General features: G+C 35.6%; 1 protein-coding gene across 1 annotated transcript in view; it reads right to left on the bottom strand.

The window, feature by feature from the left end:
- Window positions 1-1,840: 1,840 nt before the first annotated feature.
- LOC149560818 (uncharacterized) overlaps window positions 1,841-12,593 on the bottom strand; it is a 155,592-nt gene continuing 144,839 nt past the window's right edge. The window contains exons 6-8 of the mRNA XM_089827689.1: window positions 3,991-4,063; window positions 2,958-2,997; window positions 1,841-2,099 (exon numbers count right to left, since the gene is read on the bottom strand). Of these exons, the coding sequence (XP_089683815.1) occupies window positions 1,868-2,099; window positions 2,958-2,997; window positions 3,991-4,063 (345 nt within the window). The 3' untranslated portion in view covers window positions 1,841-1,867. The remainder of the gene's footprint in view (window positions 2,100-2,957; window positions 2,998-3,990; window positions 4,064-12,593) is intronic.

Raw genomic sequence — 12,593 nt, 5'->3', positions numbered from 1 at the left:
CAACTTTTCAATCTTGCAACTAATCTACAATTTTATAAAACTACCCACTATTAAGTGGTCTATTTGTACATTGGTGTTTCCCTATTATTGAAAATATTTTGAATTGCAACTTTAAGAAACCCCTAATTTTTACCATGAGGGTTACCAATATTATCAAGGTCAACAACATAGTTAAATATACCAACAATATACAATGTTTAATTTATTTATTAATAATTAAAATGAATTGTATTTTGTTCATTGCACTGTTTATCAAATTGAAAATTTCACAATGCATTCAATATAAACTATCTTAAATTTCAAGAAATTTTTTCATAATATCCTCTACTAACAAGGCCAGCCACATGAAGGTGGAAACTTGCATGGCCTCACCTAATGGACCTAAAACAACCACAAAAACAACACAACACCACACAAAAATTATTTATAACAAAGTTACTTACATAACTTTACATGTAATGGTTATTACAAGTAGATCACATAAAAAAGTTATTAGTAACTATGTTAATATGTTAATGTTGCACATTTTAGAACTATGGTGACATGCTTATATGCATCATTATGTAATGCACTAAAGGAGGATTTTTGTTGTCAATCATAATTGTTAAATTTATTTTCAAATTTATGTCTTTCAATGTTAATTTTCAGATCACGAATAATAATTTGTAATTAAGAATTTATAATTAATCAAAATTATTAAAAAAATGCTACAAAAAGGAATAATCATAGCCAATGGCTATTCAGTCTCTAAGAGGGGTTTTAATCCCCTTCCAATAATTTTTTATTAAACTTTATATTTGTACAGGTATAGGATACAATACCATTATGCCAATGCGCTTCACCAAAATATTATCATATGCCTAATTCCATCCCTTCCTACTCTCAATACACACCAGAACTATTAAAAACAAAATGACACCCATAAGCTGTTAACTGTGACACCCATTGTTGCAAGTGTGGCTTTCAACCCACCTATTCTAAGAGCACCATGCAATGCTTTTTGCCTACAACATACTGTCAACTTGCATGGGAAAAAAGTCTTTTAAGGAGAAGTGAAAGAATATAATGTAATGAAATTCATACCTTCCTTTCACATCATCCAACATCTCAAGACATGCTTCACAAGATTCCCTTTGCACCTACAAAATTTCAGAGAGACACTTGAATTTTACTTGTTACCATGTCTTTAATTAAAATACACAAGTAGACATAAAAGAAAGACACCCAGAAAAGCGTCAGACTATATGGGCTTAAAAAATTGTCGAGTTTGATGGCAGGGATGGTGAAAGAGATGGTAATCATAAGAATAGGCATACAAAGTTTTCAAGGAAAAATAGAATAATTTAAATGCCAGACCAGCTAATAATTTCTCTGTCAAGGACATTTTAAAAATTGAAGTTTTCACCTACAAGTCATGATCTATTTGAATATTTCTTTCAAACATTCGACTACAACAGCCTGAAAATGGCAGACAATTTTTTTGTGATAAAATATTTAGAAATAAAAGAATGAGAAAAATTCAAACATAGCCTCCTATCTGATAACCTGATTTAAACTACTTTCGTACTTTCATTTGTCTATCTACTTTCAAAAAATCCCTGCTTCTTTTTTGATGTCCAATTTTCGAGATAAGTATTGCATTTAGAATAGGAAATATAACCAGATGTATGAAATCAAAATGAACACAACACTGATCAAAACAGTGTCTTCTGCATCTGTTTGAATATTTCTTTCAAACATTCGACTACAACAGCCTAAAAATGGCAGACAAATTTTTTGGTGATAAAATATTTAGAAAAATAAAAGAATGAGAAAAATTCAAACATAGCCTCCTATCTGATAACCTTATTTAAACTACTTTCTTACTTTAATATGTCTGTCTACATTGACCTTTCGAAAAATCCCTGCTTCTTTTTTGTTGTTCAATTTCCAAGAGAAGTATTGCATTTAGAATGGGAAATATAACCAGATGTATGAAATCAAAATGAACACAACACTGATCAAAACAGTGTCTTCTGCATACCTTTACTTGGCCATGTCCAACATCCAATATGTGGAGAACGTCCTTCCTGGCTTGTTTCACAAGCTTCCCTAGGCACCTACAAAATTCTAGAGATTGACACTTGAGTTTTATTTGTTAGACACACATAAAAGAAACTCTAAACTAGCATTGGAAGAGTGGTGCTCCCTGTTTAAATTTTCCATGTACTTAACTTCTAGCGAACATGCCACAGTTGAAGCTGGATCAATTTAAACTATCAGAGATCTATTGTGCATCAATGTTTTTTGTTTCCTAAAATTTCAATCTCTCTTCAATTTTCAAATCTGAGGTACAATATAATCAATATGTTGGTTCAAACTTCAACAAAACTATAAGATATGCTTTGGAGGGTTCAAAGTTTGAAATACTGGGTCATGCCCATTTGTAAGTGTAGATCTATCAAATTTAAAAGACAATGCTAGGTTTTACGACTTTGAGAATCAGAATGTGGAGGAGGAACTAGGACTAGTAGTAATGTTCAAGGCATGGTGATCAAGAAATAACTCTTGTGGTACAACAACAACAACAATAATTATGGGAATAGTGAAAGAGGTGGAGGTATTAATAGATGGCTATGAGGAGACTCGGGCTCGTTTGAAGATTCTTTCTCAGATGGTATCCATTTTGGGAGTAGTCTTTTTGTAACTCATCACTTAATAGCTTTGAAGTCTGAAATAGAAGCTCTTTCAAGAATTTCTCTTTATTTGGTTGTTGGCCCCTTTTAGTTAGCTAGTTAATTTTGGCTTCAGTATTAGATCTTGCTAATAACTTGTTTTCGTAAGTGTTGTCAATAAATTACTACATAATGGGTCATGCTCATAGATAGTTATCAGCTCTAAAATGATAATGAGAGGTAGCTGAGTCTAGTTAAATAGAATCAAGAAATTAATTTGTTCCATTGAATTAGAAGACTTACTTGGCATCACCAGATGTGTAAGTGAGTAATGAGATGTTATCTGCACTACAGAACAAACCAATCAGTCATCTATAAAGATAATATCTATTGGGTAAATAGAAAATGGGTATGACCAAAGGCATTAAATTCATGTCAATCTTCAATCACTGTAGCTTCTCAAATCTCTATATTATTCCTACCCACATATAATCCTGGAAATGTTTTCTCTATATTTATAGCCCACCTTAAAATATAATACTGACATGTTTTTTCAGTATTATTACAGCCCATATATAATCCTAGTAGTTTGTTTTCTGAGTCAACCAATCACACTCGCCTTATAAATTGTCAAAACAAAATCCAAACATCTCAATACATGAAATTGGGATTTCGTTCTCTATTTTATAGAATCTGCTGACGTGAAACCAAGGAAACAGAAAACGAGGAAAATCAAATCCCTGTATCCCAATTCAAATATTAAAGAAAACAATGAAAATCAAATGCTTGTATTCCTGTAGCTTACCAAAAGCTGCCAAAACCAGGAATTAAAAAAAACAAAAATTAACTCTGAATATAATTTTAGCTTCCTATAGTAGGTGATTTGCAAGTTGTAAAAGATTTCAAATCCAACAAACAATAATATGCTACACAAAAAACCTTAAAAGAAGGCCATGTACAGACACATCAGAAGCCCAATTGAGCATTGTAGTTGTCTATCCTATGAGGTCAATGAACTGCTCAACCACATACATTGGAATGATCCTTCTATGTAAAGTCCAGTGATCCCCCAATAAAACCAAATCCATAGTTGTTCATCAATAGAACTGCATGAGCCAAGCCTTTATTTCTTTAATACGTGTAAGAGGAATTGTAGCCTTACAAATCTATGTTTCAATTAAAGCCAACAATGTCATTAGTACAAATAAGGATGTCATTGTGAACTTATACACCAAATCCAGGTTAGCTATTCTACATAGATACATGTGATCTAGAAATCAAGTCATAAGGAACTTCCCATCTATTTCTTCTCTGCATCGGTTATGTGAACTCTCACCAGAATTATAATAAAGAATCCAGCTGTTTCCAAGATCAAACGTATGACTCTTGCAGGGTCCTGCATCACATGCCTGCATTGGAATCTCACTTCATTATATTGCAAGGGGCAAAAATAACTAATGAATATTAGGTGAAAAACTTAAATTAGAATGCAAGGAATAAATACACCAAAATCAAATTTAAATGTCAAATTTAAATATCAAATTATCACCAAGATCAAACATGTCAATTGTAATGCAGGGAACAACAATAATACTATTTGATACCAAGACAATAAAGTTATTTGATACCATAGCATATATATTCATTCTGAGATAGATACTGCAGAAAATAACTACCAGACGGATTTAAATATGTAAGCTAGAATATTATTTTTTTATACTCCTAATTTTATAATTAAAATATATACAGGCATATAGAGGAGGCTCTGTTCAATTTTTCAGTAATTAACTACCAGATGGATTTAAGTATAAAAGGATTTAGTTAAAATGTATACAGGCATATAGGGGCTCTGTTCAATTTTTTCAGAAATGAACTACTAGATGGATTTAAGTATATAGCTAAGAATGGTATTCATGCTTCACGCTGTTATTTATTTTTAACAGTTAATATATGTACATATATACAGGGGCTTTGCTTAAAAAATTCATTGGAATAAGCGACTGAACTTTGAGATAATAGCTATGCATACTATCATTATATAGTTCTGTTTGAAATTCTGGTGCTGCTAAAAAACATAGTACTCTACAAACAGATAATATTACTTGTTGTTGTTTAATATTTCTTTCAAACATTGACTGCAACGCCCTAAAAATGGTAGAGAAACGATTTGGTGATAAAATATTTAGAAAAGAGAGAATGAGCAAAGTCCCCCATAGCCTCTTATATGCTAACCACATTTTAAATAAAACTCCACTTACTTTCATATATGTGTCTGTATTGACCTCTGGACTAAACTTTGAGATAATAGCTCTGCAGACTATCATTATATAGTTCTGTTTGAAATTATGGTGCTGGTAAAAAAACATAGTACTCTACAAAAAGTTCAAAAGCATTATTCATGCATGGTACCATTACTTGAAACAGATAATATTACTTGCTGTTGTTTAATATTTCTTTCAAACATTCGACTGCAACGGCCTGAAAAGGGCAGAGAAACGATTTGGTGATAAAATATTTAGAAAAGAGAGAATGAGCAAAGTCACACATACCCTCCTAGCTGCCAACTACATTTTAAATAAAACTCTGCTTCCTTACTTTCATATATGTGTCTATATCGACCTTTGGACGAATTCCAGCTTCTTTTTCTCTTTTAGATTTCCAAGAGAAGTTTTGCATTTAGAATGGGAAATTACAACCAGATGCGTGAAATCAAAATGAAGACATCAATAATAAAAATGGTGTCTTCTGCATACCTTTATTTGGCTATGTCCAACATCCAATAAATGGAGAATGTCCTTCACCATTTGCCACACGCACATAAATGAAACACTAAACTAGCATTACAAGAGTGGTGCTCTCTGTCTAAATTTCCATGTACTAAAATTCCATGAAATATGCCACACAGTTGATAAATTTAAGTTTTCAGAGATCTAATGTAACTTTCAGGCTGTTGTGCATCTATGTTCTTTGTTTCCTACAATTTCAATTTCTCTCTTCAAGTTCTCAAATATAACCAGTATGTTGGTACAATATAACCAGTGTGTTGGTTCAAGTTTCAACTCAACTATAAAATGTGCTTTCAAGTATTCAGAGTTAGAACTACTCGGTCATGTCATTTATAAGTCTAGATCTATAACTGGAGACTGTTGTGAGGTTTTCACACATCGCCCCAAATTCTTGGGGACCCCCTTTTTAATCGCTTTAGGGCCAGTGGAGAAGGTTAGATGTATTTTTCACCTGGTTTCAACTTGATTTTCCAGAGCTATCAGTTCTATCCTTAGGCCAAATAAGTTCAAAATTGATTTCAACTTGGCAGGATAAGATTGTGAATTTTGTACTTAGACGATTTCTTTTGAAAATTTGGATTTAATTGTAAATTTGAATGATTTTCAAATAAGGAAATTTTTCGTTAGACTTAGGTTCTTGGAAAATCTTATTTTTTTTGGTGAAATAGAATTTAATTTTGTAAGATGAAGTTAAATTGCAAAATCGATTTTTACTCTAGAAGCAATTTTATTTTTTGTCATAAAATTTTAATTATTTAGCAAAATCGATTTAGAGGAAAATTGCAAAAATTGGCTTTAATAGATTAAATTTGTCTTGAAAGCTTTTGGTATTTAATGAAATTGGTAAATTAATATTAAGAAATGGCTTTTGGTTAGCCAAAATTCAACTTCAAGGATGTATTAATTAGCAAACCCTCATTAAATAGAAATTTTTAGCATCCCCAAAGCACCATTTAATTTCATTTTGCAATTTGTGGTTAATTAGTAAATTAAAAGTGCAGTTTTCATTTTAGAAAATTAAAATTTTGGCAAAGTATTTAAAGTGGGCCACTAACTTAACTTTAATTTTGGTTTTTGTTTCCTCTATAGGACCAAGTCGGCCAACCTGGGAGGAAGGTGAAAGCTGCTATAAAGGGAGTCCCCTCCCATTTCATTTTCATCAATTCATTTGCTCCTCATGCTTGGGCGAATTTGAAGCAAGGGCAGATTTCCAGACTTGGGCGAAATTGGTGGAAGGCAATTTTTTGGCGATTTTTGGGCAATTTCTCCATTGCCATTGTTGGGCGATTTGTCTAAGGGCCAGATTTTTTGCGTTTTTGGGGATTTTTGCTCCACTTTGTGGGCTGCGATTTATGCCCTAGGTGGCAGATTTTACAGATTTTGCTCCTTCTTTGCTTGGGCGAATTTTGTGGAAGGACATTTTTTTTTTTTTTTTTGCTTAGCCGAATTTTGTGGGGGCCGAAATTTGTGGAAGACAAAATTCTGATTTTCTAGAGGGGCTGCAATTTTTATATCAGATTGGGGCAATTTTGTTGGGAGAAAAGATACATATTAAAGTTTGATTTTTGCATAGAAGGCAAGTGTTGGATAAGCTTAGAGGCTTTGTTTTCTAATTTGCAAAGGGATTTGTAATTCTTTGATGTCATATCCCGGGTTCCGAAAAGTTGTTGTAAGATTATTAGTTAAGGTGAAAGTCATCATCTAGAGTTGCAAGGAGTGCTTAAGCTGACATCCATTCTTTCGCTCTTTTCTAAGAATTGCACTACTTGGTTCTTCTTGCCTTTTGGTCCACCACTCTACCATCCCGTAATAGGGCGACGAGCATGGAGGATGATAGTGCAAGTAAGAATCCCAAGCGAGCAAACGCTAAGAAAGACAAAGAGGATATGACGCCCAAAACTTCCTTCTTCTCGAAAACGAAGAAAATAATCGATACTAATATCGCTACAGTGGACATGATACAGATGAGGGACAGACTAAAGGAAGGACAATCCCCCTTGGCAAAGAGGATATACAAGAGCGGAATTGTACATGCAGCAGCTTTTCCTCCTACTTTGCCTTGTCCGGAATTGATTATGGAGTGTGCATCCAGATTTGATCTAGACAGTAAATCCATCATTTTTGGTGAAGGGAAGAGAGTGTTGGCCAACATTGGCGAACAAGCAATTGAAGAGACATTTAATATTCCCCAGAGCAAGGGCATGACAGTTGTAATGGTGGATCAGGCGGCCAAATCATTTCAAGGTAACCAAGAGGCCTACTTCTCACATCTAAAGCGGAATTGGATACATGAAGGAAGGAAAGGAGTTAACAAATCAATAAGGCTTACAGTGGCAGATTTCAAGCCGGAATATGGCGATCTCATTGTTCTTCTCAGCCGGATCATGGGCCTAGCTCAAGCTATGCAATTCAAAAACTGGATGTACTTCTTCATTGATGAAATTGAAAAGGGAAAAGGAAAATTTGATTGGGCTGGGATCATAAGTGAAAATTTAGAGTTGCAACTTAGAACAGTTCAAAACCAAAGGCAATTCTACATGGGATCCTATCTGTTTTACTTAATTGCTAGATTGTATGAGAGTCCGGGACTTAGGGCCTTAGGAGAGATTGGTAATGGGCCGGGGCAATATTTGGTGCATGAATGCTATCCACAGCTTCATTTGCACAATAACAAAGATTACAAGATGTTTTGCGATGCATTCGCCATGAAGACAGTAAGGGTATTACAAGGGGCGCCTGCTAAGAGACTTTCATCGGAAGCAGAAGCAAGGATTAAGAAGTTTGGGAGTTGGTTCATCCAATTCCCACAATTCACATACATTAGAGTGGCAAGAAGTACAGTTTGTCCCAAGAGGCTTCCAAGATACCCGCCTGACAAGGTAGTTTTGATGGAATTGGCTAGGCAGCTTGAGCACTATGATAGAGTAATGAGGAATGAGGGGAAAACACGCGTTTCCTTCTCAATTATAATTGGCAATGATAGTTGCCCAAATCGGGCCGCCTTTGAGGCTGCGGAAAAGGAATTGGAGTGGTATCATCTAGGATGGTACAGAGCAAGGCAAGGATTCGACCCTGTTGGTCTTATCAAGGCATCTCATGAAAGCGAATTTAAGCATGTTCCCACTATAGAGGACTTTTGGGCCAATGCAAAGGATGATTTTCACGTGAGAAAGCTAGCTTTCTCGAGATTGTCGGTGAACATGATGAGAGATATCAGATGGAGAGGCCTTGATATTCCCGATCAATTGGAGGATGATCGTAGTGTGTTGAGAGAAGACTATGAGACAGTAGTTGGAACAGAGTTGAATCCAGTGGATTGGGAGGATCATCAGGATCCTTCCTTGGAGGCAGTCACAAGGACAGTAGATTTGCATACCGAGTCGTGGTATAATGCCAAGTTGAGAAAGCTACAAAGACAAAAGGTTCTCCTTACTTATGAGATGATGAAACCGAAGGAAGGTCTAGTAGAATCAATCGGACAAAAGGGTGAAGGAAGTGGCCGGCAATCGGAGACAGTTGGAAATAGCAAGAAGAGGGCTTTGAAGGTAGAGAAAAGCCAAGAACGTTCAGAACCTCCAGCCAAGAGACAGCGGGCAGCGCCATCAAGGGAGAGTATAACTAAGGCTAGAAGCCAAGAGGTCAATTCGAGTGATAAAGGGGCCACAGTGGAGGTGAGCTCTGATTCGGAATCAAGTGGCTATAGTGAAAGTACGGAGTACTCCCCTCTCTCGGAGAACCAGCAAGGAAATATGGCAGAAACTAGTAGAGAAGAAGATGGGCCGATTGATATTGAAGAGATAAGTCAGGCATCTAAGGTCGTTGGTGATGCTTTGTTGGTCGAACCGAATCTGGATTTGGGGAGATGCACTGCACCACTATGGTTAAGGCAAATGCTTATGCCGAGAGGCGAGGTGGTAATGGCTCACGCAGTTGATGATATCCAAGGACTAATAGAAAAAGATGATAGCGAGAACCAAAAACAGATGGCAAATACGGTGGCAAGGGTAATCAGAAGCGACAGTGATGGTCACCGAAGGGTTCAGATTGCTATACCAACAGTCAATAAGGTAGTGGATGAGATTGCAGCCCAGGAGTACGAAATAGTAGAACATAATTTGGGAAGAAATACAGATGATATGGAATATGAGGAGGTTCAGGAAGGCATAGCATCAATCAGAGAAAGATTGAGGAAGGCAAACGAAAGGATAGTAAAGTTGGAGGCCAAAAACAAATATTGGAGAGATTGCCAGCCAATCCAACAGCTGCATCAGGTAGCCCTTCCTCAAGACAGCGGGAGCAATTCAGAAGAGGTATCAGCTCAGTTACATGAAGTAAGGGGTTGGATCTATGATACAATCCAAGATGGGCGAAATTTCTTGCCCTCCTTCATCTCAACATTCTAGTCATTGGTGACTGTTAGAAACAAATTCAGATTATTTGAAGAGGAATGGAAGAATTTTCTTCCCATCAAGGATTTGGTTATTCCTAGGCTGCAGGCGTTCATTAGGCTACCGGAGGCATATTTGGAAAGAGCCCGATTGGTTGATGAGAGAGGATTGAGCATAGTTGAATCTTGGTATGTCGCATTGACTACCAGATTCAGAACACTTGAAGAAATTCATGATGAGATTGCACAACACGGCCCAAGCGTCGACACTTCCATTTCGACCATGATGAGCGACGTTGGGGTGGCGCTTGATTTTGAGGGTATTAGAGAGGAGGATGTCAGTGAGACAGGATTTGGATCGAGATTGGATGAGTTAGGAAAGGCTGCCGTCAAAAGGAAACATCTGAACACCCTTTCCTCACTCAATGCTTTTATTGGGTTTGCAAAGGAATATGAGAAGGATCACGAAAGGATACTACAAGCAGCAAACAGCGTGGCAAAGTCAGCAGAACTCCAAGTGAAGCACACACCTTGTCCTCCTATGGAAGAAGTTAACGAAAGGCTAGCTAAGTTCATTGCCTTAGCTAAAAGAACAAAAGAAAAAGGAAGAATTATATTAGAAAATCATCTTATGTAAGCCCAAGTGGCAACTTTTTCTTTCTTCTAGAATAGGACAAGTGTTTATTTCTGATTGGCCACCATTTTGGTGCCTTCTCATTGGTTGCCACTTTTGCACTTTTTTTCATTGGTCCATTGATGAGGTGGCATCTTCTCATTGGCCGATGGGGTGGCAACCCTAATTAGAGTTTTTGGATCCAATATGAATCGTCGATCTTGTTTTGATCTCTACCGTCCATTGTATTTTGGACCTCTATATAAGGCCATTGGCTCTCATTTGTAAAAGGGGGGGTTGGAGAAATTGTTGCGAAAATAATACCAAAGTGCTCTCTTTTTCATTGCATGTTGACTAAGAACATTGGGTGTTATTGCATGTTTTCTACTTCCACATAGTTAAATTTTCTTTTCAAGTTGAAGCAATTTCATTTCAAGTTGTTAGAGTAAGAGTAAAATAAAATGGATAGTTGCATGGTAGCTTTGGTAGATGTTTGATAGGGGTCAACACTAGGCCACTAGCATCCTAGCGGCTGGTTGGGAGGCTTTGTGTGGTGATCTAGTTTACTTTCCTTTGAAGCATTGCATCTATGGAGGTAGGGCCGCTAGTTAGCCTTCATTAGATTCGATCCCCGTCCATCTGCTAACCTTCCATTCTTAGGAGTAGGAGTAGTTGAGTAGCCAAATTTCATGCTTAGAAGAGGTTAGTTAGAGAAGTAAACCAAAACATCGGCATTCTCACCTTCCATCGCCATTCACCCTACATTGCCATCATCGCGCCATCAACATCATCTAGCATTCACACCGAACCACCATCTCCATTTTCTCACCAAGATCCAAATTTTTCTCAAACAAGAAAACGTAAGGCCGCCTATGTGATTACCAGCAAATCACATTGATAAAACTGAGCGAGTATCCAACGGTGTAAGGAACATTGGAGTTATACTCATGTCCCATGAGAGATAACTTTTCAAGAGAGGAATTGTGTATTTGATATTCTGTATCAAGCATCCAATTACTAATATGTTATGTAGTGACACAAAACTCGCATCAACAGAGACCAAGCCATGTTTGTGTTTAATACTCTGTAAGTTCATTTTGTCATGCTCTTTCTGGAATAAACTGTAAAGGTTAGAAACCAAACATTGACTTAGTAGAGTACAATTCAGTTCGTTTGGTTCTTTTCATTGGTTGCTAGTTTTCCAATCACTAAGTTTGTAATCTTGTTCTTTTATATTTAATTGTAATGTCCCCTTTTGTGATAACTTAAGAAATCGGGATAATTAACTTGAAAAATCAATTGCAAGAGACTTCTTTCCTCGAAGTATATATTAATACTAAAAATGATGATCCATGATACCACTTATGAGTGTTTACATAATACAATTGATAGAATATATATGACAATATCACCGATATCGCTAATTGACAATTGGATATATACAAGGTGATTAAGTATATATATATATATATATATATATATATATATATATATATATATATATATATATATATCAATAATGATAGGATCGTATCTATAATCTCCAAATAAGAATATGTGGATTGGATGTCACATCACTGCTGTATCTAATATGACTTAAGCAATTATACAAGGTTGAAGTATTCCAATCTGCAGATATATAGAGATCTCTGCTCTTCCTAATGTATTGATGTGAGTTACACAATGAACCTCCTGATGATAGAAATTGTGATATATAGTGCTGGCTGATACATTGATGTGACTCTGCAATTATGAATATGCTGCTATGTCTGATATGTCAATATGAATGTGCAACTAGGGGGTATTGCTTATACTTATAGTGATGAGTTGCTCTTTCTGATATGGATATATAATCTGTCATATCCCTCCCCATTTTGTCGACACAAATTTTGTGAAGTCTCTAAGACACAATTACAAAAGTGACATAAATATATATATATTTTATTCTAATGTATAAAGATTTAATAATAAACGATAATCTATATACAAAGTATAAATAAATAAAAATAATAATAATCTAAATAGATAATAATAAAATGTAAATAATAACATAATATATAAATATACTAAAAATAATTAACAATATTAAATAATTAATAATAAGAGAATATTGGCACACCCAATCCTCCATGACATGTGAGACTTAGCGACGA

This window comes from Cupressus sempervirens, chromosome 4, assembly GCF_028749045.1.
Source record: "Cupressus sempervirens isolate cs-2001-9-10 chromosome 4, ASM2874904v1, whole genome shotgun sequence".
NCBI classification, from domain to species: Eukaryota; Viridiplantae; Streptophyta; class Pinopsida; order Cupressales; family Cupressaceae; genus Cupressus; species Cupressus sempervirens.
This window is presented reverse-complemented; position numbering and strand designations above follow the sequence as displayed.